Genomic DNA, 27,777 nt, shown 5'->3' on the forward strand with positions numbered 1-27,777 from the left:
TTGAGTGGACCCCCAACCCCTACTTCATTTGTGTCCAACCCCAAGGCTGAAATGCCAGGACAACAACACTTTTCACTTTTTATTTATTTATTTAAACAGTTTATTTAATGATTTATCCATTGAATTATATTGTCTGTACATTTTATCTAAATCTAGGTCTAGATACAGTTTTAAAGCCATCTCCCCACAATCAGGAGTAAAATGTTGTTGGGAAATAATTAACACTTACTTTATGTACTTGTTGGCCTATAACTGCTGGAACCAGTCTATAAAGAATCCACCAGATATAGCTTTTTTACATAGTTTGGGAATTACTGCAAGAGGCACCAATAAAATCTTAAAGACTCTCAAAAGATTGGTTGGGAAATTTAATTACTTGGCTCAAAAGTGTCAGCCTTTCTGTCTTTATATTGCATAAAGCAGCCACAATGCAAATATTTGCATTTTAAAAGTGGCTAACGTGAAGTAAATTATATTTCACATCACACAAATCCACTAATGCAGTGAGCACTAAAACCAAAAATCAATTACCATTGCTTATGTACTTTACTTATGTACTTATTATTGTTGTATGAGGGGGAATATGCTATTCAAACAATCTTACAGAGAGATCTTCACCCTTTCTGCAATAATGGCAATGACAGATGACATAGCAATGGCTTAATATATCACTTATTATTTACACTGATGACTGGATATTGCTATCAGGAAATCAGGAAAACAATGTGTTTCATACATCTGAACAGACATAGAGTGTGCAGCACTTTGTAACGTTGGTTTTGATAAGTGCTGTATAAATAAACTTTATTATTGTTATTATTAAAGAGAAGGTCTTGTTATTTCCTATCCTTAGACCTGCCCTGCACTGTAGTGGTAAGAGCTGAATGTGGAGGCAATGAGACGACTGTCCCTATTGCTGAGCCGTCCTCAAACAGCAGCACACCAACCACTGATGGAGAAGAGAAAAGGCCAACATAGGGGTCGCATCATTGCCACCTCTCCAGGTTGTAGCACCAATGACTTATACCCCCTTTTCATCTAAATTAGTGTGTGCATGTAGGTTTTTCAAACACAGGTAAACCAGCTAAAAAATAGGCTACAGACTGCTTTCCCATTGCCAGTAGCAGACCTGTGTACAGGGCGCAGCAGCAGATGAGTCTGCCTTTCTGTGTGTGTGTGCGGGCAGTTTGGTGTGTCCACTTGATGTGACAGACAGGCAGGTAAACAATAGACAACAGCAGGGACAGAGGTCTATGGAAATTTTACAGTGGCTAGGTTACTTCTGTTTATATATCTCTTGTTCGGTCTTTCTTTCAAACTTGGTGCAGACTTGGATCAATGTTTCAGCGCTGCTCAGGAGAATAATAAGTGGGTAATTAGTTCCCATCAATGCCGATCGGAGCCAGAAGCGATAAATACCCATGTCTACTGCAGGGTCACATGACGCAGGTGTGAATGCCAATTTTATGCATTCCCACCGTATTAAAAAGCCAGATGTTAGCGGTTTTGAATGTGGCAGAGATAAGCGTGTCTTTAAATGAACCTAACTCTCAAAGGGCAGTATGGTCCTGCTGCAGCAACCCAAGTGCTACCATTGACTAAGCTGGACCTTCACACCGCCACATTAGGTAATTTTGGGGGGGTTAAAACCTGCAAAAAGATCCTAAATATTCACTACATGACAGTGACGACTGAAACTGCAGCACAATTTGACTAAACTGGTGATTGTCAGTCATTAAATTGTGAAGAAAATGTGGCAACCGTAGAGGACTTAAGCTTATTTTCACACCTGTAGTTTGATTTAGTTGTTGCACATACTTTTCCCAAAGTTCTGTGATATAATTTCATGCTCAAATTTCATTTCTCAACCTGCCCCCTTATTTTTTTGGCAGTAAATCCTGTTCTAGTGCTCAATGCAGAAATCACAATCATGTTTGAAGTGAGAAAAAGGAAAGAAGAGAAAGAAAAGAAAAGCTTCGGCTCTTGAAATAGTCAAATACCTCCCTGCTCCCTCGACCCAAAACAGCACAAAAACTACGAGGCTGACATGTTGCCCATAAAACTTGTAGAGAGGACATTAACATTTAAAGCACTTAGTAGTAGGCTCTATTAGGTCAGGGTTCATGAAGAGCGGGAGCCATTTAGAAACTTTGGAGCGCTGCCTGTCTCTAACCAGACGGAGGAAGAGCGGACTCACGGGTTAGGATTGATTACAACATTAACTCCATAGACTTCCATGAATTAGCACAGGGGTTGAAATGCTTAACGATGACTGACACAAGTGTTTAGATGACACCCCTTCACACATGCAATTCATTTTGCCATCCGAGGGGGGCTCTTGGCAGGCCCATCAGATTTTTTGCAGCAATGCATGGCATGGCAGCAGTGCATCAGGCCAGCTCGCATTTCAAAAGGGTGGCTCATTTGGCGCGGCTTTTTGCAAGTCCTTCTAGAAATAATGTCTGGGGTGGTAATATTTGAATGCTGTCTCCAGGGGCTCTCGGTTTACCTCTTCTACCTTCATCGCACAGAGACAGACGATGCACCAATCAGAGGGGGGCACTACCTTAAAGAAGCGCTTCCCCAATATAAGGAGAGTCCTCACATAAAACTAGGCTGTCTCTGTAGTAGAAAGATAAAAATACTTTTGAAACTGGTGCTATATGACCATAGAAAACTGAGAAAGAGGTAGAAAATACAAGTACCAGAATGCATTGCGCCCTATAAGACGCTCCCACTAGTAGGTGACATAATGTGGACCGATTCGTGTGAAACAATGGCAGCTAGCAATCTCGTATTACAGTTAAACATTAAGCTACAACATGTTTCTGAAAACATTTAAAGGTGAAAAATATGCAACTCTGAAAGGATAACTAGGCACTGGTTAATTGAGGGAGGTTTACCACAGTCCATCTACACATACTACACACATAGTCCTGAGACAAAGCTGGTTAAAAATCGGCAAAACATCCATCAAAGTCCTACCAGGTTATTTTCTGGTCACAATATGACCGCTTACATGCAGTGAGGATCACTGATAAGTCCCATGCATGATGGGCAGACCTTATCTGACACCTTTTCACAGTCTCTAACAAAAAGACACACAATTGATTGTTCTCTCTGCTCTCTTTTCTAGGTTTGATCATTGAGACTCTCACTAGACAATGCTTAATATCCTATCTAAACCCACTGCGTAAGATGAGCCATCCACGGAAGACTTTGTCTGCAAACCCCCACCCTCACATACATACCCAGTTCACCCCCAGCAGAGAGATCCCCCGGGCTCAGTGTGGAGGGTGGTCTGCCCCGGGTTAGAAGTGTTGGAGTCTTGGGGAGGGGAAGCGTCTGACAGCAGCTGTCACAGTCACTTGTTAGATGGGACAGTTAACTCTAGATAGCACAGCTGTCAGTCAAAGCAGTCGTGGCACGTTTTCTACAAGAGGGTGGTGACATGATGAACTTCAACCAACTGCCGCCACTTGTGAACACATGGCGGTGCACCTGTATGTTGGCCAGCTGTCCCTCACTATACAGGTGCAATCTCACAAGTTTTGCTTCACAAAGGAAATGTCTTTTTATCCTAATAAGACACATTGCACTTGATGGTGTTACCTGTATGAACTTCCTTTCATTTTGCAAAGAAATATAAGTCAAGCAAATGTTAGGACTCTAAATTGCTCAGAGGTACATTCACTGCTTTAAACCTGCAAAGTATTAGCTTTCAGGCCTGGGTGTGTACCTTTGATTAATGAATTTGTGCTTGTCATGTTATACCTTTGAAGATCTTTCTGACCTCAGCTGCTGAGCAAAGACTTGCTGATACCTGCTAAGCAAGTTGTCACATTTTTTACAAGACCTTATGTCAGTTTAGCCTTCATATATTGTGGCTGACGAGGGCAAATGTGGTACAACGGCCCAAAATATTTCCATTAGAAGGAACGTGCTAGAGGTCAGTTGCTCTGCCAGTGGAAGTTACCCGCTCGGGCACTCTTGGCTGCTGTAAGTCTCTAGTGCACATGCCTCATGAGCCTGTAGATTCGGGTATTTTATACCTTGAAAAAAAGCTTTTTTCTCTTGATGCACCAATTAGCAGCTCTCACAGGAATGATCAGTCGCTTAGAATACACAGTGGAGGAAAGCAAATATCTGGTCATGTGTAGTCATATGTAGTGGGGCATGCACCATAAGGAAACCGGATATGTATTCTTTATGACATCTCTTTATTTAATCTTTTTTCCTGTTTCAAAAACCAACACAAGTGTCTCTCTCGCTCAGGTCAAAAATCCAGCTGTTCTGCTTAGTGCTCCCCCTAGAGGCCTGGAGAACTTCCACTACCACGTCATATTTTATGTGTATTCCACGCAAAAAACGAGGTGGGATATATATATATACGTATATATATATATATATATATATATATATATATATATATATATATATATATATATATATATATATATATACATATATATATATATATAAAATTGGATAACAGGTTTTACAGTGGACTGGACACCTACATCTTCTTGCCAAAGGTATTTTCAAGTCGTCTTGTACAATAATGTAACCTTTCTTATGTAAATAGTTTCCAACATTTCCTCATCAATCAAGGTACATAAATTAGTACACTATATTATACAAGGAGACACCAAAGCATTTAACTACTCTTCTTGATGTGACCTATTTAAAGACACCAGTCACAGTAACAGTAGATGAGGACTGATCATAAATATTTTCCCGACATCATACAAAAACCTCTCTACGGTGTAATGTCTTGCGTCAGATCAAACCTGCATCCTGCTAACCAGATCATCAAGCAGATGTTCCCTCCGTACACCCAGGCTGAGGTCATACCTCAGGAGAGAAGGGGGTCTGTGCATCTGCAGCTGGCCGAAACATTGTAAGCGATAGCCATCATGACATCACCTCTTCCTGGTTTGGCCTCCAAAGACAGATCTGCAGGGCAAAAATAGACCGCTCCTCAAACAAAGCTGATGACTGATTGTTTGCAGTGAAAATGATTACGCTGGTGAATAAACCACAAGGACATCGGAGGTCAAATGTCATGGAGCAAAGAGAAGAGCTGTGAATGGATAGTGAGATTCTGTTTCAGTTAAACTAATATTATTTGCCAATTTTCCAGATATTTATCAAATGTGGGACACATTATTTAATTGTCTATGTTGGACTGATGAATTGTTGTTTCTGGAAAGAGGTTTTGATATTTTATATCGTGTTACATGTTTAAGGTTACCTGCACACCCTAGATGACGTGTCCTTTGATTCTTTCCAGTAGATCGTAACTTAAGACAGCCGCATTGCTCTTGGGATTGCAGCCTGTCTACCAGTTTGGTCCAGACTGAAGTATCTCAACAACTGTTAGATGGATTGCCATGAAATATTGTACAGAAATTTGTGTCTCCAAAAGGAACGCAAAAAAAGTTATTTGTTTTTTATATTGTGAAAAACTTCCTCTGTATTGCTACTTGTTTTAAATTGAATGTTGTATGTATGTTAGTATTATTGAAAATGAGGGTTCACCTTCAATGTGCTTTCCAAGTCTTGAAATAAATTAAAATGAAAATGAAAAAGGTGAAAGCTAGTGGGGGGGGGGGGGTAATAATGGTCAGCCTAAGCAATTATTACTAAATTTTGTTGTGCTCATTAAAAATAAACATATTTATTGTTGCTTTAGTAAAATGTACAGGAGTCTGTTTTATATATGAAACCTATGAAATCTCCTTAAAATGCTGTCTTTTTTGTATGCAACCATCTGTGTTTAGTGGGAGAAAGACTGTGAGCACATGCAGGTAAAAGCAAACAAATCTGTTCACACACCATTACATTTTCTAAAATAAGATTTTGAATCCATCAGTAGCATATCTAGGCAGACTCAAGATTAACCAATGCCATTGCGGTTTGGCAAGATTTAAAGGAAGACACCATGGCCATGGACATGTGAAGCACATTGTAGTTTGACAAAATGTTCAAACATGTTTTTATTTTCTGTATAAGCTACACATTATTCAGGGTCCTCACATTCATAGAAAACCTAGAAAAGGCATGCAATTTCACATTTTCCAAGTCAGGAAAAGTTATTGAGTTGGTAAAAATCATTGAAAGTTTTAAAAAGTCATGGAATTCTGTTATGTGAAATGAAATTGATATAGTTATCTTCCAGGGATAACCTTTCATGTAATGTAACATAAAGGCAAATTTATTTTCCGTAGCTGATGACATAACGTAGCTCCAAAATGCATTGATGTGTTATGTTTTGTTTACCATTACATATATTTCCCTATTTTTTCTGCTTCCTGGAATTATGTTTGACTAGACTTTGAATGTGTTATGTTTTTGTTTTAAAAAAAAAAAAAAGCAAGTGGGGCAAGTAAAAAAAGGTAAAGATCCAAGGTTAATGCATGAATATGATTATTTCACATAGAATGTCACCAAATGCAATGCAAACTATATAACGTCTTTAACCACTATCCATCCACATGAAATATATCTCGAGGCCACACAATCTTATGTGCATGATATAATAAAATGTGGCCTCGATTTATTATTATTCTTTCTCTCCATGGCTTATAGATGTGTCTGCAAATCACTTACAATTTAATATGGTTTCAAACCATTTTCTGAGCAAACCCATAACAACAGCAGGTCACAGAGCTGCAAATGAAGTAAAGCCAACCTGGGAATTCCCTCCTCGCATGCACTCGGGGACAGAAACAGTACCCAGACACTGCAATGATGTCACCAATCTTTAATTGATCTCTGTGGTTACAGCTGTCATGTGACCAGAACAGATGTGTGTGTGTGTGTGTGTGTGTGTGTGTACCAGGGACATGAGGGGGTTAATATGTTTTATAGGGACTTGAACAGGATCAGACATTTACAGAAAAAGCTCAGTTAACTGCCCGCCCTTATTAGATAATCCTCCAGCTAAACTCCCATTCACCTTATTCCTAAAATGACCAATGCTTCACTCATGTGAGCGTGGTGTCATGTGTTGCTCTCCAGATAAGTGCACCACCCGTCTCCTCTCCCAACCCCCCCCCCGACACCCTCAGTTTAAAGACCTGGCCCTTGAGGTGGAGGCCCATCGATCGTGACCATTTACAACAGTCCTTCCGGACACTCGTGCTCAGCCCAGTTAGCTGGTCCACCCTCCTTTGACCCGAACTTTATGAGTTCTGACGATTCGATTTTTCCTTCTTTTGTCAGGTGTGCAGGACCCCAAATGCTAAAAAGGCGTACCAAAAGTAAGCTCATCAAGTTAATCCTTTGAAAACTGGGCAAATAGGCTTGATTACTTTCAAAAAAATGGGAAGAAGGCGATGAACAGTTTGGGAAGAAATGACCAAATACAAGAAAATTACCTGAAAATTAGCAACACACACACACAAAAAAACAAACAAACAAAAAAACATCCCCTCACCCCCAAAAAAGAGGGCAAGTTTAAAAAAAAAAAGGAAATGGTAACTTTAAACTTTAAATATACAATTATGAAAAAATTAAGAAAAAAAGCCACGTTTAAATCCATTATGTCCGACACCACCTATCTAGAGCCCCATTATTATTGTTATTTTATGATATTCTAGAAAATTAAAGGGAATGTCTTTTTGTGTAGAAGAAACTTATCATCTTGTCATAAATGGCAGTGTCATAATAAAAAATAAATAGAGAATAAAAAGTATAATAATAAAGCTTTAATTTGCATGGCTGTTTAACCATTTAGTATGCATGAAGCAAATATTATGTGTACAGACAGACCTTCTCACTGGTACACAAGAGCAGTTCATCTTTAAGTACATACTGAGTGCCATCTAGTGGTACAATGTGGTCAGTGCATAGGAGTAGACTTCAGGAGGGACAGAAGGGGACATGTCTCCGTCAATATTTAGAATATGTGCATTTGTTGTTCCTAATTAATGCAAGAAAGCAGAAGTAGACCTTTATTTTGACAAAATTAAAGACAATTAATTAAAAAGTTATGCAGAAATTGTCCAAATTAGTGTATAAAAATTCACCATGATGCAGGAAATCTTATGTTTTTTATGATTTTCATTAACTTTGTGACATAATCTTAAGAGATAAAAATGTCCTCAGTTATTAATGCAATTATTCATGGATTTTATTTATTTATTGTATTTATTACATGAAATGTAAAATAATTATAACACGCAAAATGAGACAACTTTTGTTTTCAGCTACACTGTTCATATTTGTCATGGTATGTTATTGTTTAAAGTATATTTACCATATTTCTATTGTAAATTTTTCTGTTCTACATTTAGGTTTTTGAGTGTTGCATTGCATTGCCTTATTAATGTTATTATTATTATTATTATTGTTATTGTTGTTGTTATTAACTTATCATTAGTAGCAGCAGTAGTAGTAGCACATGTAGCAGTATTTATTGTATGTTTATTGTTTGCACCAAAAACTAAAGCAAATTGACAAGAATTATATGCTGATTTCAAATTGTGCTTCTGTAGCAGACACTATGAAAGAACAAAAAAATCTTTAGAATATTTAAAATGGTCTTCTTACTAAAATTAAATTCCTCTATCTCCTCCAAATCTTTTTTTTTTTTAAAATATCTTTAACTCTGTGCCTTTCAGATGATAAAATATCCCCATGTTGTTTATCCTTACTATGATATTGCCTAATGAAATTTCAGTTGAGTGCACATTTTGGTTTTAGTAATGTTTGTAATTCCAACAGTTGGAGTGTTTTCCCTCAAAATTCTGTTGATTTCAGCCAGCAACAACACATTTTTGTTAGACTGGCAGTCTGTTCTACAGCAAAAATAATGTGTTATTTATAAAACCTCTTTTTTTTTTCATTTATAGCCTGCTGCTAATGTTACATACCCGCTTGCCTTTACCTTTGTGTGTTTCTGAATTTAGGCTGGTTTTTGCAGAAGCATTGGTAACCACTTTTTTTGGGGTAATTTATTCATAAGTTGCTAATTGCATTTTTCCTATGTTTTAGAATTCAATCAAGCACATTTGCAGCCTATTCACATTCCAATCCACAGTACTGATATCTCAATCAGTACATTTTTGTCATCTCTGACTACTGTGTTTTGTTTGCACATCTTATAGTTTTCCATAAGATGTCAGTGTTGCACTGCAGACTGTTATCATCCCCCAAAGACGCTGTGTGAAAGGAGCCTTTGAAAGTCTCTTGGCAGCACCTGACTCACAGCTAAACAGTGGTACATTTGGATGGAAAATCAGACTCTCGGTCCGGCTTCATGAAACATTCCATGTCAAATTATTTAAACTTTTCCGTCAAAATAGACCAAATTTTTTCGAGAACCTTTTTAAACTGAAACGCTTTGCCAGTAATTCACGGAGCGAACATGGAGGAGGCCAGTGTTGATTTCCATGGTGCCAAAATAGACAGAGTAAAGCCTAAAGTAAAACAATATCTCAACCAATGGTTCATAACATCTCAGCGACGGGACAGGCTGCCAGCAGCGGTTGCAGTGCGGTCAGGTTGAGGTGAGGTTTTGGGGTTGTCGGTTCCTCCTCAAGTTTAGCTTAAGTGGAAACTGAGGCTCGGTTTGGCCTGGCTCGTGTGGGCTTAGAAATAGAGCGGGAAATGGGGGAAGCTTCTTGAGCAACACACTGTTCCTTTACATCGATGAGACAACAGAACATGAAATGTGTTTGAGTCTCAATATTGTAAACACATATACATCTTGTACTTCCTGTTCTCCACTGTCAGAGGAGTTCAGACATCAGATCGAGCACATGGACATGTAATTATACCACTACAATAATAAAAAGGTTTCCACTCATTGAAGTTTTTTCACGGAATACACTGTTTTTATTTCTCAGCTCCACTCTGAAAATTTAGAGTGTTTCCCTACAGGCAGGGTGGGGTGGCCGCTCGGCAGAGTGAATGGGAAGGTATTACACAGCATGACTACAGTCCGTCTCTGTGTCTATGTCTATGTTCCCCGACTACTGCCCTTGTGAGCTCACCGGCCACTGACAGGGAATTGGCTGCAGTCTGCTCTCACTGAGTGATTCCCCAGCGGGACAACCTGCCAAGCGGCGAGCTTGCCAGAAACCCTCTCATACATTCCTCAACAGAGTGGCCGCTGCCAGCTCGGCGAGTCTGGGTGGGTGCCACCCAGTGCTTCCTTAGCTGCCCCAGACACCTGAACTAGCACAGGAGTGGAGGAGACAGAGAGGGAAACAGGGATAGCTGGCAGGTTGCACAGTGGGAGTGAGAGCTATGTTAAATAGCCGGCAAACAGCCTCTGCAGCTGTTGTGGCCTTTTCCACAACGATTCCACTGTTCCAGCTTCCAGTTCAGCACTAATTAAAACTGTGCCCATCCCTCTTCTTGCCAGAACTTTCCCCACACACCTACATAAATGCTCACATGCTCTCTCTCAAATATATACTGCCCTCCAACCCCTGCCTATAACTCAAAAGTTGTCACATTTGAGTTAATTTACTGACCACCCTTCATTGTGAACATAATTACCAGTTACCACGTTTGTCCTTTCCCTTTACTGATTTAAAGCTGCAATAATAGATTTTTGGCCACATGGTGGCAGCAGAATGAGCTATAAAAACTGAAATATTATCACCCCATTAAGTTGTTATGGTAAGCAGGTTAGCAACATTTGTTATTTACACTTTCAGCAGATACAGTAGCCCAACACGTTCTTATTCCAACTCGTCACATGTTGCCGCTTTGACAGTGGACTTCGGTATCTACATATTATGAGTTAGGTATCCTTCTGCATCTGATATAGATGTCCCAGGGTGCTGCTACTGTGACATCAACAAATGCACATGGCAGGATGATGCTGCACATGCTTATTTTTAGGCAACAACAGCACATGGAAACTCATGCAGAGATGTCCAGAAGCGTATATGTTGGCACGGATGGTTGGTTTAGGGGAAGGAGGCACATTAAGGTGTAGAAAAAAAACCCTACTGCTGTTAGAGGCACTGAGCTCAGAATTTTAGCTGTCGCCATCTTGGTTTTTTGGAGCTAGATGTGACCATATTTGGACAAGAGGGTGGAAATGTGTAGGAGTGAGGGGTGGATTTGACAGAAATCCTACGGTTACCACCATGGTAGCGACTTGTCAATCACAACGGAGCCACGCCCTAAAGCATACCCTGCTTTATGGTCTGCTTTGCTCTAAATGGGACCGTGTGATTTACAAAATGAATATCATGTTTTATTGGGAGAGATAAATACTTGATCCAACAGTCAATCCGCGGGTCCTGTTAAATGACTTTTGATGATTACAATGTGTAAAACGTCTGCAGTATTCATTGTCATTTAAGATTGTAACCCTTTATTTGTACCGACTGTAAAACGTTTTGAAATGATGATAGGTTGTTTCAAGGGGAAACAAAAATGGGAAAAAACGTACCTTCCTTATCTACTGAGGTTTTGCAAAAGTGTTTATATATACAATTTGCTCCTAAATTGGCAGTTATGTCTGTGTTGATTTAATTTTCCCTAATATTCACATATTCAGTACTTCTTTTTAGCTTTTTTTTAACCTTAGAAAACATGTTAAAAAAGTTTTTTATGATATTATCTACTTCACTGTTTTTTTTTTTCAGCTAATACCTCCCAGTTTATCTGCAGCATCAAGAAAATATTTAAGTGAACATGAAAAAACATTTGTTTTAGTGTGTTTAAGTTATATACCTTGATATAACTCAATGACAAAGGCACTATGGACTGAGTTTGAAGCAAATTTGGACTGTTTGTAAAAAAAACAAAACAAAAAAAAAACAACAAAAAACTCAAGAGTTTTATCCTTCAAATAAATCCATGCATGAACATTTACTGAAAAGGGAACAAGAACTGCAGCTAGTTTACTTTGGGTAAGCCTTGCATGGATGTTTTAGGTGAATTTCATGTATTAATGTTTGAGAGCATAAATCTATTAAACAAATGTTTCCTGTGGTTATAAAAATGGTGAGGAGTAGAGTCACTTCCTTAGACCCGTTTCTCATGGAAATGTAGATCAAAACTTACCTGAAACCAACCAGGAAAACAGGAGGAACACAGGGAAGACCTCTGGGAGCAAACAAAGAGGAACACACAGGTAAACAGACACAAAAGACACAGCCGGGGTAGGTGGACCCGGTGAAAGGAGGGAAACACTGCGATTGGCTAACAACGAGGGTGTGGCTGGAAACAGGGGGGACAAACAAGAGGAAAACAGATCAGGGGCACGTTCAATCTCAAAATGGTGTGCACTGTTTTGCTATGGTTTCCAGCTTGAAGGATGTGTGAAACAGCGTGCATCAGGTTTTGTGCTCTGAGCCAAGGGATAATTGCCCTAATTGTTATAAGATATATGTTTGTTTATTAATAACCCTTTGAAAGCTAAGCAAATTGGCTTGATTTCTTTTAAAAACATGGGAGGGCAATGATCAACTTAACAAGTAGTAAAAAAAAAAAAAAAATATGAGAAAAAAATAAACATCAACAAAAAAAAACAAACAACCCCCCCTATAACTGAAAATATTACAGTTTACAGTTTTCTGGACATTTTTAAAATCATCTTTTGGGCCAAAAATTGCCAAAAATATTCTGTTTACAGCAACAAAGTCTCACATTTAATAAGCTGGAACCTGGTTTATTTATTTATCATATATATATTTTTGCATTTTTGTTAAATAAATAAATAACAAACAATGAATAAATATTGCTGACAAATAGACTGATCACATTTACTTATTTCCACACTAACAGAACTCTCTGTGCCCTATAGGACACACATGTTGTGAAAAAAAAAAAGAAATATATTGCTTTTCTCAGTGGTTGGGCCATAATTGCCGCACAAAAGAATAATGAAGTGCGTTGGCTTCCAAGAGAAACCTTTGGTCCCAGCCACTTCCCTTCACCTTCTTCAGAGTGGGCATTCCTATATAGATTAGCTGGAAATCTTTCCTGTTCTATCAAGGATAATCCCCCGAACAAGGCTGCCCGGCTCTCATATTAAGAATGATTTAGGCACAGTGAAATCCGGTCAGGTCAAGGCTCCACTTTCATGTTATGATGTGGCTGTTCCAGTTGTTATACCTTGTGGAGAGAATAGGAGCAGACAGAAGAAAGGAGAGGAAAAGAGAGCGATTTTTTTTTCTTTTATAACTGTTCAAACAAAGTTCAAAGTCATCATGTGGATTTGAAACATGAATTAAGGTCACTGATACAGGAGAGCTCAGTCCATTTGAAAGAAAGTGTGTGTGTGTGGCTCGAACAAGGGTGTCTGGGAGTTAACTTTTTAAGATGTTTGAGGTCTTTCGGTGATTTCCACATCAGGTTTTCCTTCACTACCCACCGCATGGCAGAACATTCATCGGGAGTGTATTAGTATGAATGAGAATTACAAGAAAGCGCGGGCGCACATGGGCTCTTTTTTCCCTCCCGGGGTCACACAGAAGAGAGTGACTCACATGTATTTACTCCGCATAATGTGATTTAAAAGTGACTGAGAGGACAGTGCTGCCTTTAAGATAACAGGAAGCTTTAATTATCCCCGTGGCAAAATTGGGTATAGTGGGTTAGTTAAGCTGCTCTGATGTGATTCTATTTTCATTTCTACACTGAAACAAATGAACCTACTTCATTTCTTTTTGGCACAGATTCATGAACACGGGGAACGATTTGGCAACAGAACCAGTAAGCTCAGCTTTATTTAGTTCAGCTCATTTTAGTCAAATTCAATAGTGTATAAAAGAAATCTTGGAGGATTGCTGCAGGCAGTGAGCTGTCACACTCCCTCTACTCTAACGCAGATTTTGTAGGCAAAGGCAAGCAAGAGAAAATGGTTCCCTAACAAGATTTATAATTTTACGCCAAGGATTCAAGCTTTGGCTCATTCCCCCTGAGTGGGATTGGTCAGCATTTATAATTTTAATTCATTCATGGAAACACTGCACTGTGTTCCTCCTTATAGTGACTCTGTGTCACAGGAGATGTGGCTCCAATAGGAACATAATACAAGAATTAGCCGTGGAAAAGCCTCCTCTGATGGAGCACGGGGAGAAAAGACTGGCTTATTTCAAGCTAAAGTGAAAAGGACAGTATGGGCAGGACAGGGGTTTTAGTGGTTTTACAGTTCAGTGGTGGTGTTTGAAAGCACGGTCTTTCAGCAACGTGGGTGGCACGGTTGTTTCTAGCATCTCCGCTATTGTATTGTCATTGGCTCTATGCACTTGTCAGCATCATTGCTCACTTTCTCAGGATAAATGTTGATTTTGCTTTATATAAGGAAAGCCGAGGCAGCAGCGCTTTGATTCGTGAAATTGCCATGGCCTCGGTGTGAGAGCTTGTGTCACTGCAGATGTCCAAATTCCTCTGACATGTTTATTGTTTTCTTTTATTTTGTGGAGGCCAATCTGCACGGCTCTAGCGCCACTGTTCCCGTAGCTACTCCTCCATGCGAAATCTTGTGTGTCGTGTAAACAGAGAACCAGAAAATAACAAGCACAAGAAAAGGGAAAATTTCCACCCCGGCGTCGTCCTTTTTCTCTCTCGCCCCCTTTCAGTGTACCCACCACTTGTTGTCCTTTATTTGCGGCCTAAGTGCTTTGGCATTAAATCTTATTATTTTTTGGTAAATAAACCAGTTTCTGGTAGGAATTACACACAACTTGGTGTGAGGTCCCTTTCAGAAAGAGGCCTGGATCCTTTTATCTAAAATGTTTTCTATTTCTGCTTTTGTAAGACACTTTTGACTGCTTTGAAAGAGAGAAACAAGGTTTTTCTTGCGTTTCTGGGGGTGAGGTTGGGGATTTTTCTCAGCATTGTGGTGAGATTTATTCGAAGAGGCTGCATTTTTTCCTGATTTCCCTCTTTGTTCTCTGTAAGTAGTTCCAGGTCCCCCCTCACACACACACACACACACACACACTCATCTGTGTGTGTGTGTGTGTGTGTGTGTGTGTGTAAACGTGCACAAGTCCCTGTGATTTCACACGTGTGTGTATGTGTGTGTGGTGCACATGTGTGAATGTGTGTGTGTGAGGGTGAGGCGGGGACTTGATGTGACACCTGCTGTTGGGATGAATAGGGTCAGTGGCAGGGCCCTTCAGCAGGCAGCAGCTGCTTGTTCTCACTGCAAACTCGACTCTCTCAACGCTCCAAAGCCTGCAGGACGACAACTGAGGCCCTGACACGACACGTAGTGCCCCCTACCACCATCTCCTATCATTACAGTTATTATCTCTGACTATTGCCTCCCTCCCAGGGTCACGATCTTAATCGTTTCGTACGGAAACATGAAATTGACCTGAGGAAAAACATCAAAAACGAACTTCAATTTCCATTCTTGCGCCCTCTGAATGCAGGAAGAGGTTTCCAGACAGCTGCTGACAGACAAAGACTCTTGGTATTTGGTTGGTCTGACCTGTCTATGCTCTCTTGCTGTGTGGTAGTCTGCCCTGCGTGTGACTTAGTAGGTCTGAAAACATTCCCTGTGGCATAACAGAAGAAGATAAACAGCGAGGTATGAAAACATCAGTCTGCATTTTAGTGAGGTTTTTAACTTTATGTTAAATTTGTCATTGTTTTTGATAGATTTTTAATTAAAATTGTGGAAAAATAGCATCATAATAACCTTTTACAGACACATCATATGGTAGAGGTACAATAACAGTAAATATCATTTCACAGCACAGCAGTTGTTTCACCCACATTCTTTTAGTCTGATGTGAAGGCAGCAGATTTAGTATCTTCCCTTATCTATCCACCAGAGGTCAGCCTTTTATCAACAAATTCTGATGAAGTCTCACAAAAATGCTTTTTTTTCATGACGAGAACTTACACTTAATGGAATATTTAATAAATTACCAATTCAGCTTCTGAAATTTCATGCTGCATTTTGTTGGACAAAGTAGGTCCCACAGGCACTTACAGGGGCTGCTGTTTCTGTGACACCGGTGATGCCAGCGCAAGGAAAACCCTCCTGTCATCACAGTCCATTTGGGCTAAAGCGCACACAAGTAAAATACAGAGTGTGGTCCTGTTGCGGTGCATTTGTTAAATGAAGGGTTCCTTCAGCAGACATCAAACAGGCAACTAATGGTGATGAGGGGGTTATCTTAGGTTTTTGCCTCTCTAACTGGGAAGAGAAATAACAGCTTGAACGGAAAAGGGTTTCCAGTTGGGATGAAAATTGTTAACATTACTTAAGAAAATACTTTGTTCTGGGAGTACTGAAAACACGCCTGTTAACTGTTGTTTTAACCTGAACACCTCTTAAGTTAACCTTCCCCTCTCGCTTATAAGAAGCGGCTCTTGGATGAAGGTTTTCTGGGTTTGGTCCTTTTGGAGAGTTTGTAGTTGAAGTACATGACAGCCTTGGACTGTGGGGCTCTCCTGGGCCAGCAGGTGCGTCCGTTGCCGAAGTAGTCCTCCAAACACTGACAGGTGTAGGAACCATCTGTGTTGACACACTGAGCATGGCGGCTGCACCGGTGAGACCCGGTTAAACATTCATCCTTATCTGCGAATAAGAGAGAGAGAAAGAGAGAGAGAGATGTTTATAAATGACAAATACTTGCCAAACACAGTACTGTGCAGCTATATATATATATATATATATATATATATATATATATATATATATATATATGTATTTCCTCATCACAACTTTGCTAAAACAGCAGATCTATGGTGGCCTGAGACTTTTGCACAGTACTGTATTTAATCTGTTCTTTTTCATGAGAGTGATGCTGCTTCATAGCTAAGTCATATGAGATCTGTATGGAGAGAGCAAAGGGTGTCTGTTTCAAACCTGCTTGAGAGATAATTTTGCAATGCTCATCACATGGATGAAAACAAAAACAGCTCGTGGGTGAGCCCACAGCTGAGTGGGTGAGCTATGAGTGCTCATCAAATAAACATGGTCTCTGGATCCTCTGCTGCCAAAGCACATCTTCACTTGATCCCTCTCTCTGCCAATTAACACAGTTGAGGAGAACATGTGGAGCTGTGCTGTGATCCATTCAGTCATTTACAGGATTGGACATGGAACAGATCTGAGTGTGGCTTTGAAAAATCTCATACAATGTGGCCTAGTGGTCTAAGACGTTTTAACGTCCCTGGTTCGATTCTGGTGAGGGGCTTCTGATGCACGATCCCCCCTTTACTTTCTCCAAATGTTTACTCCTGCTCTGAAATTATGTCAAAATGTAAAAAAAAAAACAAAAACAAAAAGATTTCATGGGAAACATATGACCATCTGCTTGACAACAATGGGGGACTTCTGGAAATAAGTGCTCCAAAGCCTTATTAACCCTATGAAACCTAAGCAAATTGGTCTGATTTCTCAAAAACATGGGTTGAATGCAGTGTGCAAAAGAGTGCAGTGTGTAAAGAAAAATTAAAAAAAAACCAAACAAACAAAAAAAAACATATAGGAATATGCTCTGATTTCAAGGGGCTGAAGAGCTTATGAAAGGTGTCTGAATGCAGCTCAGGAAACTGATGTATAACCAGGTTTTAAAGGGTTAAAGAAGCAGCTTGTAAGATTTAGAGGGATTTGGTGGCATCTAGCGATCAAAACTGCAAATCAGATCTTTTTCTCTCCAAATCAAACGGGCTGTTAATGAAAACCAGTAAAATCACAGAATAAATTAGTTTCACGACACAAATCAGTGGGTTTTTTGAGGCTGCTCATCGCAGAGTGGCTGCTAACTATGGAGGCTAATGTTTTGTTTGTCCATTTTGGGCTTCTGTAGAAACATGGCAGTGCGGGACCGTCGCTATATAAACAGCTCATTCGAAGGTAGCAAAAACACAACAATTCTCTCCATAACAATTTTCAGTACTCTAAAGAAAAAAAACCCTATTAAGTGACATCATCTTTCTTCCAGTATATCACTAGAAATCCTACACACTGGACCTTTAAACAATTCACTTTGTTAAATACAAAAAAACAACACACCTCGACATTGCACTGAGCCCTGGAGTGTCCCCATCACAAAGCCATCTTGGCACACGCAGACAAAGCTGCCGAAAGTGTTCTTGCAGGTCTGTCTTGGCGGACACACATCAGCAACCCACCGACACTCATCAACATCTGCAACACAAACATGTGTCAAACACCAGCAGCAACACATTTGGCAGATTTCATTGCACAACACTCCACATTGTTGGCCTTCTCGTTCACACGACACCGCTAAAATGTTTCTGGTCTTTGCTCAAAACAATAATTACCTTTGAAAGAGAGGCACAAATGAGTACCTTGACCTTGCAACCACCTCTTTGTACTGAAGATTTCAAAGATAAACTGTGGTTTGAGAAACAAGCAATGACCCAAAACATAAATGTTTCATATCAGGTGTGCAGAATTAAGTCTGTTATGGTGTTTTTTGGAATATATTAACTAAAATTGACACACATTCAGTGGTTCAGTCAGTTGGAACAATAAACATACAGCTATATCTACCTCTTGTAAAGATTTTTTTATTAAAACTTTTATTTTACCAGAATTGTATTTTTTCTCACTTATTTTTTGAGCAAGTTCTTCCAAAATGGCAACGGATTTCAGACAATAAATATGACACAAATAGGACAGATAGATGATGTACCTAATAAAATGGTTAAATAAATAGTTTATTCCTAACTGCCCTTACTTAGTAAAAGAAAAACCTTGTGTAGTTTTTGTTTGATTTCTTCATGTACCTTGTATACTTGCCCCACACACTTGGTCTGTGTTGAGATGCCTTTTACAAAGTAACATATATAACCCTTGAAACCTGAGAAACCTCTTTTGAAAATGTGAGAAAAAAGCCAATGAGCAACTTGGCAAGAAATTAGTCAATAGTGACAATAAAAAGGCCTGAAATTAGTTTACAAATAAAAGGGAAAAATCTAATAAATGTCCAGAAAACTACCTGTATAATTATTTGAGCTATACATTTAAAATACATTTGAACACAGACATACATTTAAAATTATGTTACAGAAAAAATGTATACAATTTGTTCCCCCTGTGTTTTAGGATTTTTTGGGGGGTCATTTTCTTGTTTGTTTTGGTTTTCACTTTTCTTTTTTGTCCTTTTTTTCATGTAATTTTATTATTACTTTTTTGTACTAATTTCCTGTTAATTTTTGGGCCATGTATTTTTAAGTTTCTCATTGCTTTCTAAGCATGGTTTTGAAAGAAGTCAAACCAATTTGCAAAGGTTTTCAAGGGTTAAACACAGTTGTGCATCAGTGAGGTAAAATCTGTGGTTTCTCTCTGTCTCTGATGTTGAATCGTTCCCACCCAAAGTCTCTCCCACAGTGTGAAAATCCCTTAACAGCCGTGAGAGAGGCTGTTGAAGGGTTGCTTCATTACAGGACAGGAGGTGTCTGCTGCCGAGTTATCAAGGGGGACTGCAGTCACAAAGCGGTTGGACACTGAGGACAGAGTCCAGGGTATGTTTTCCTTTACATCAGGTAATTAAAGGCTTTTTACTATTGGTTGAACAGACCCAGTGGAGATGTGGCACTGCTATCTTGGCTGCAGGTAGTTAACATAATGTGCATGGGAAGCTGTGTGCATCACCTGCTCTGTAAACAAAGCCAAATAGAAACGATCTGGCAGATACAACGGTGGCAACAACAACACACAAATTAAAAAATAAATGAATCAACAGAAGAGCAAAGACAATATGAGAATAAATATGCTGCTTTAATACTTTAATGAATTTACATTTTGCATCATCATTCCTTCCTTCAAAAAGTACCCAAGCAATAGTGAGCACTTAAACAGCTTTAGTGGAGTCTCCACAGTCAATATATTTATTCCCGTCAAATACCAACACTTGGTTTGTGGCCCTAAAAGTCAGACTATGATGCTCTAGGTACCCTAAAAAGTTTGAGAACCACTGCTTTCATATGTTTGAGATCAACCATCATGGAACCACAGGGGAGATTAAGTTCATGCTTTGTTTATGCTACATTAAATTGTATTTTTGGCCACTTGTAACCACTCCAAACTTGGCATTGACTTTTTAATCACCTTTGAACATATGGTGAACTTGTTAGCACACACTTGCTTAATTATGTTATTAGTCATACTGCATACAGCTACTTTATCATTTATTCCAAGTCATGTTTGTGGCCCCCTGGTGAATGTAATTCAAGACTAGTCCACATGGACATGGGAATTTTTGGAAACAGCGAGGACAAGCGGTTATAGAAAATGACTGAGTGACTGACAATGTTACTTGTACTTGTACTTGATGTACTTGTTTAATTGGTAGATCTATTTATCTTTTAAACTAAACTATAAACAGAATTGTAAGACACTGCAATGTTAGTATTTTTTTTTTAAGATTATTTTTTGGGGCATTTTCCCTTTATTTATAGGACAGCATGAGAGAGACAGGAAAGTTGGGACAGAGAAGTGGGCACGACACGCAGCAAAGGGCCACAAGCTGGACTCTAACCCGGGCCGCTGCAGAAGCCTGAGGCACTTTGGGCACATGCTCTACCCAGTGAGCTAGAGGTCGCCCCACAATGTTAGTAATTAATGTAGCTATTGGCAGTAGTGACAAAAATGGTAAAATTAAAGCTCTGCCCACGCATGTGCCCGCAGCCACACTCGTAATTCATGCCACCCCGGCATAAGTCAGTGCTCCATTTGGGCTGCTCCAATAAAAAAAGTCTTGACACGCCACTGCTATATTCATAAGCCAGTTATTAACTTTGTCTGTCCTGCCATTTCGTCTTGGTCAGGAGGTGTTGGATTTTTAGAGCTTATCACTTAAAATAGCTGAGAGTGAAACCAAAACACCAAAGTTGCAGGCTTCAGAACCAAAACAAGAAGTCGAAATGCCCCTGGAGCTGAGGGGTGATAATTCTCTGTGGGTTCATCACTACAAGCTGAAAATGATGTCTACAGATACACCAATGATTAGTTAAGGCTAAATAACAACCCCTCCCAAACACCAACATGATGTCAGACTGAATAATGAAGTGAACAGAGATCAGGCTCACAAGAACCATAAAAAGCAGCAAAAAAAAAGGTGTGTTTCTGCAGTAATTCACCGCGTGATAAGCTGAAGGGTGTTTCTGAGGGAGCATTACCTTCACAGGTCTTGTTGTCAGCGGCCAGGTGGAGGCCGGGGGGACACAGACAGCGCACCGCTCCCCCTCTCTCCATCTGGCAACCAAACTGGCAGCGCAGGGAGAAACATGCGGCCTCTCCTGGAAAACAGACAGGGAAACACTGGCTGAGGATCGGTCAGAGAAATGGGCCACTGGATCACCGCTGAGAGAACACACACACACACACGCTGTCATACACAGACAAAGCACACAAGTACAGTCTTTGCAAAAAACAGGACTAGTTATGAAACCATAAACAGCAGCCAACAGTTCTTAAGAACAAGATTCAGTAATAAATCACAAATTTAGATTTGGTGCCCTTTAATCCTTTGAAACATCACTTTTCTTGCGCTGCTTTCAAACATATTTGAACTTTTGAACCCTGAGCATATTACTGCAGTTTCTTTTAAAAACATGGGGGAAAGGCAATGAGCAACTTGGTAATGAATGTTTCACAAATCGCACAAAATTAGAAGATTGAAAAAACCTTTTTTTATGTCTAGGGAAAAAACTGTAGGAACATGTATCATAATTACATATTTAAAGTTATGTTACAAAAACGAATTTTTAAGCACTTTTGTCCAGATCATTTCTTTTTTTTCTTCTTCCTCCCTTATTCATTTATTTATTACTAATTTTCAGGTAATTTTCTTTTACTAATACCTTGCAAATTTTGGGGTCATTTCTTCTTTCATTGCCCATTGCTTTCTTCCCATGCTTTGAAAGAAATCAAGCCAATTTGCTCAGGTTTCAAAGAGTTAAATCACCTATCGCCACTGAACTGTGTTATGATATGACTTTCTATAACATAAACTGTGAACTTTTGTCATAAACATTTAGGTTAGCCCAAAAATGTGTGTAAACTGAAGTCCCCCGATACTTTGCCCTCCTGTTAGGTTAGATAGGAGATACTTTAACCTCCTATTATAAAGATGACAGATGTATTTCTGTGTAAAATTGATCCAACGTCAGGAATGTCATCTGAGAGTTTACAGATTTTCTTCATTTGGGTTTTCAGATACAGGAATTTTGTTTAAACAGGAAATTACTCACTGGTGCAGGTGTATCCATCTGCACTGAGTGTGTATCCAGGTTCACAGTAACAGCGATAGCTACCGTGTGTATTCATGCAGCGCTGGGAACACGGTCTCTCCAGGAAACCGCACTCGTTCACATCTGGAGTCAATATGAAACATTATTGGAGCAGCAGATAGAAATCCTTGCAGTAAATGAAGCAGGAGAATGGGTTAAGAAATTAGAAACATAAGACTGACAATGATTTTGTGCATTATAGTCTACCTTCATCACACTGAGGTCCTTTATACCCCGTGGAGCATAAGCACTTGTCTGGTCCCACACATTTTCCATTAGTACACGACTTCTTGCACACAGCTGTGGAGGAGGACAGAAAATATAAACCAACTCATGCTAACATCACTAACTTATGTACAATTGTATATGATAAGATCCAACATTACAGTAAAGGTATACTATATAAATGTAAAAAAGTACTTTTTTGTCCAATCAGCAAACAGCTGCATTTTTATACATTCAGCAGAGCAATGCTAGAATTCACTTGGAGTGTAAATATGTTAAAAGAGTAAAGAAACATAAAATGTAAAATCACAAGTTAAGTTTAAACCTGTACTGAAGTGCAGTATTTTAAATTTAGGAATGTAATTGCCCACCACTGATGATTGTAATTTCAGCCAGTATAAGAAAAAACAGGGATAACGTGAGGGAAAATGCAAAGAAGAAAACCAGGAATGCAAGAATCAAAACTTCCACACATTTATTTCCTAGTAATTGTTGTTGTGCTGAGATGCTGGACTGTTAACCTGTGAACTGTGGGTAATGTGTCATAGTACTTGTGCTGTCACTGAATCGCAGAATGGCTTACGCTGACAAATGCCGTTAACATTCCTCCATCCCAAACAACAGGAAGTACTCTGACCATAGCTGCAGAGCCCTGGCCGTGCTTGACCCCCAGTGTGCTCCAGCGCATCTTCTGCTGACCTGCGGAGGCTGGGACAAAAGGTTATCAGATCAGTGAGCAGCGTCAAGCCCTCAGGGCTTCAGTTTCAGCACAGAACCCACACAGACCGATGCCCTGAAAGAAGGTGAAACACTTTAGGACAACGAAGAGGTAGACTGTCTGCCCTCACTGTGCATATAGGTAAGCAACGAGCTAAATATACATACTTTGAATAAAGGCTGAAGACATCAACCTTCATTTTTATTGCAAACAACTGTGAAACTACTAATAAAGAGTATTTGACAACAAATTCAAAGATAGGGAATACAAATTAGAAAAAAAAAACACCTTAAACAATAGTTTGACCAATGTGTTTCCAAAAATGAATTAGTACAGTAAAAAAAAGGAAACTATATTCCCAAAAGTATAGACCGTCAAATTACTTGCATCGTCTCTCATGCTACTAACAAAGGACGTACAATGCAGTAATTACTCTATATATATACGCCCCAAGTCACTCCCTCATTTACTCATTTACCACCTCCTTTAAATGGCTGGTTTACTCTAATGACCAGTGAAAATTGAGACTTTAAAATTATTCACTACCATTTTGTGTCTTATAATACATCCTTAGTGACAGTGATGTGTAACAAGAGGCATGCTTTATGGAGAAAATGTCTATATCCTACAGGTGCTATTATTAATTCAATCTTTATTATCATTTTAGACAAGTGTCCTGGGTTCATCTAACTGAATAAGTTATAAAACAGTAAACTGGACAGAAGACAGTGTAAAAGATCCAAACATTAACCGCTGCCCTCTTATTTTCTCAACCAAACCTCCCACACAGGAGCCCCCCGACAGCAAAAGTTCCCCAAAACTTTGAAATGCCCTAAAGCAACTTAGAGGGACTTCCAATATAGAACAATCTGTTACACTGTCAACCGAACATTTACTTTCGTCTGCCACGTTTCTGCACAAATAACGTCAACTCTGCAGCTCCTGTACCGATATATCCTCTGACTTTCCGAGGTGTTGTTCCAACTTACGAATGTCTTTACGTGAATTTTCCCAGTCAGACACTCATTTTTCTGATTATTACCACCACATGAAGGAAGGGTTAATTCATTCTTGACTACACATTTTTTTCTACCTCCTCCCTTGTTTGAATCCCTACCTTTTAGAGTGTTAGTACCTTTATTATTTACTACCTTGAAATTTGTGTCCATGACATGTACCTTATGGTGAAAATTACTGTTGTGTGACTATGGATGTATTTTTCACTAATTTATTCAATATCAAGACAATATAAATATCATTACTGACATTTTATGGTGTATTCCTTGATAACAAAGCTCATTCAGCATTTTAGATCCTAATTGAAGTTCTTGAGAGGGAAAAGATGGTATTTTAGGAAAATAGTACAAGCAAGTAGGAGAGAAAAGAAAGACAAAAGAGAGGGAGAAAAGAAAGACAAACAGGCACAAATACTCTTTCATTCAGTCAGATACAGAATTATGGGTGTACTTTTTCATTTGAAACTATGGATTCATTTTTTTCCACCATATACATCTGTCTCGGTTGATTTGCACCAAAGAAAAAGACATGATTTCCCTCGCTATGAATTCACATGTTTCATGTAAATTTTTTGCACACATGTAATTTGTAATATCTGTCTACAACTAAATCATTCTCTTGGCAATATAAAGCTCCAAACTGTTATTAACATGTTGCTCTGGGCAATAAAATAAAACTTGTTGTAGCCCCCGTGTTGTTTCCACATACCAACTTAAAGCTCATGAACACACCAAAGTTGGAAGAACAACTTCCCAACTTGGGAAATGAGACCATCTGATGAGCACATGAATGCAGCATATGTCAATGATGAAATATGACCAAGTTACAGTCCCATATTCAGATAAATATCTCATGCATTTTATAGTTCACCAGATCTTTTTACACCATTTATTGCAGCTGTTTACCGTAACAGCTTATGAAACACCTTCCTCATTCCCAAGAATTCACCAGAAATGTTCTTAAATTCTGAGCAGTAATAATTTTTCCCTCATTAAAATCTGCTGTCATAAACAAAAGTGCAATAAACTACAGAACCACTGAAAAAGCTTCATTCACAGCTGCTGTTAAATCTCCTCACACCCACACTGCTGTAAGAGGCTATTAAATGATTAGACACAGGCCAAGTAGGTTCATTTCACATGCTCACACTGTAACAGCCCCCCCACAGACCCACACCCCTTCATTTTTTAAAGTAGTTTACTAAATCACACACATTCTTGTTGTCACGAAAGTTTCATTAACTCTGTCTTACCTGTCCTGATGATGAGCCACAGAGAGCATAATAAAATGCAGCATCACCGCAAAGATCCTGCGGCTTATTTCAATCATTTTCTTCCTCCAGAGTTTCTGTTGTAACTTTTTAAATTCATATTAGCTGCATCTATCCTCCGAAACCTTCTCTCCCTCAAATGAGACACTCGTTTTGTGATGTGTGTTTAAAAGGCAATTCTAGAAGTGTCCCCCGGACATTTAAGTGTGTGAGTGTTTGTTTGAAGAGTGGAGGGGGGAGTCACACGGTGTAATTACAGGGTGCAGGTATGGCAGCTCACCTGTGTACAAATACAGAGAGAGGCGCAGACAAAGAGGCAGGGAGAAAAACTAAAAGAGGAGCACAGAGGAAGAATGAAGGTGCAGGAATGCACAGAACTGAAAAAATTGCATCAGTTGACCCACTAAGTGTCGACTTGCTTGTTTTGGGCTGTATTCAGTGATTCGAGCACTCAAAGACTTTATTGTCACAGACTATAAACATGGTTATTTCTGCTGTAGCCTTGGACATCTATGGGGAATGACTCAGTCTTGGAGCCAGCCTCAAATGGCTATTAAAGGAACTGCAGTTATGGCACTTCCACATTTGCTTAATTTTTTCAGCCTCGGAGGTTGCCGCTTGTCATGGACAAGAAGTCATAAAAGCACTGGGCAAAAAAGTAATTCTGAAAATCTGTAAGTTTGTGAAAATGAAACTTCACCTGCTGATGAGAACCGTTTGATTCCGAATACATGATGATATTATAGTTTCCTTATTAACGTTACTGATTTTTGTTGGTTTGTTTATTTGTAAAGGCAATATCTTAACATCATACTCTGAATATGTTTTAAGATAATTATTTTTTATCTCTTTTATCTTGTTTGCTTATACTAAAACTTACAGTGAAAGTTGAGACGTGCAATAAACAATAAATAATTGCCAATTAAATCTGAAAGACAGAAAGAGATGAGGACTAAGTGTTTTTTAAAGGCTGGAGCTGCGATCTCAGGGGTCGGAAATAACTGCTGGCAGTCTCAGAGGTAGAGCCTTTGAAGCCTTAACTATTACCAGCACTGATCAGAGTGCAATCAGTTGTTTTAAGCTCAAAGGCGGAGCCCATGTCTGGACGCCCGGTGGTCCACTCACTATGCAATATCACACACACACTTGCCGTAACACTACATCTGTCGGATGAATGAACATCAGCTGTTAAACAAGTTCTGATGTCACCAGGGGCCCAGATCAAACTGATTAGACCTATCTGCACCAAGGCCAGCATTATTCTACTTGTTTAGTCACTTTACAGCAAACCAGACTTTTCTGTTCTTAATCGACACCTCAATTTGTCCGACCCCAAAACAACAAATGACACACATCTTGGCAGGTTCCTCAAATGCCATTCAGATAATTATGAGTTTACTGTGGTGGCCCCAGGGTGCCACCACCGCAGAGGAGCCCGGAGCGCTTAAAGTGCTCAAACCACAAACAGTTTTTAGCTTCAACTAACTTGTTGAAGTATGTGACTGTATGAGGTGCTGGATGGCAGGAAAGACGGGGTTAAGGGCGATTGAAAATTGAAAATTGGTGTGTGTAAAAGCTTTGTCTCAGTTCATTTTTTCAGTCTCTCTCTCTTCATAGCCCTGCAGCCAACTCTCCATCTTGGATGGTTTTTGTCAGATGTGTCACCACCACACATCAGCAAGTGAGGTGGAAAGAAACCATAAAAATGACTGTGCATGGTCTGCCTTGAATCAGTGCCAAACCTCACTCCGTATCTGTCATAAACGATACAATTAAACTTAATCCTGCCTGCCAAAGAGGAAAGGAGTGAGGGCAATGGAGAAAAAAAAAAGAGAAAGTGGCCGTCAACAGTAAAACAGAATGATAAATGTTGTCGGTGCGAGCGCAGTGTGTGGCAAGTGCAGGAGTTGATCAGAGAGTTGTGCTGCGCTCGCCTCCGTCTGCCAGCATGGACTTGGTGGGAGCGGATCAGGATTTCAAATGTGGGTCTGCGCCAAATCTGCAGATCCTCCTCCTCCTCCTCCTCCTCCTCCTCTGACCACATTAGAGGTGTAACACATTGGTGGTCTTTGATTCCTCGACTTGAAAAGGGATTCCCCACAAAGATATCAGATGTCATTTATGTAAAGCCTCCTCCCCACCCCCACCTGCTCAAAAGATATAACATATCCGTCATAAATGATGAGGTTGGAGTGAGTCCCCCCGATGTGAAAATAAGATTCAGGGAACTATGTTGGTGGTCAGTCACACAGGCCGTACAGACAGCCCTTCTGCTCGTATTAAAATGTTCCTTTTCATATGTAATAGTGACATGCGGGTGTATTTTCTGACAATTCAAACT

General features: G+C 39.5%; 2 protein-coding genes across 2 annotated transcripts in view; both read right to left on the bottom strand.

The window, feature by feature from the left end:
- Window positions 1-12,158, bottom strand: part of smad1 (SMAD family member 1) — a 37,544-nt gene extending 25,386 nt beyond the window's left edge. The window contains exons 1-2 of the mRNA XM_088075899.1: window positions 12,037-12,158; window positions 4,791-4,956 (exon numbers count right to left, since the gene is read on the bottom strand). The gene's annotated coding sequence lies outside the window, so the exon portion shown is untranslated. The remainder of the gene's footprint in view (window positions 1-4,790; window positions 4,957-12,036) is intronic.
- Window positions 12,159-15,520: 3,362 nt separating this feature from the next.
- Window positions 15,521-25,495, bottom strand: LOC148189993 (nephronectin). Its single transcript, XM_088075275.1, has 7 exons — window positions 25,419-25,495; window positions 23,015-23,139; window positions 22,414-22,506; window positions 22,168-22,290; window positions 21,094-21,213; window positions 17,960-18,094; window positions 15,521-16,516 (listed from the first exon to the last, which is right to left on the bottom strand). The coding sequence occupies exons 1-7, from the start codon at window positions 25,493-25,495 to the stop codon at window positions 16,293-16,295; spliced, it is 897 nt and encodes a 298-aa protein (XP_087931401.1). The 3' UTR covers window positions 15,521-16,292.
- Between the last annotated feature and the right edge of the window lie 2,282 nt (window positions 25,496-27,777).

Source organism: Plectropomus leopardus, chromosome 3 (genome assembly GCF_026936395.1).
Source record: "Plectropomus leopardus strain MGB_pleo_1.0 chromosome 3, ASM2693639v1, whole genome shotgun sequence".
In the NCBI taxonomy this organism is placed as follows: Eukaryota; Metazoa; Chordata; class Actinopteri; order Perciformes; family Serranidae; genus Plectropomus; species Plectropomus leopardus.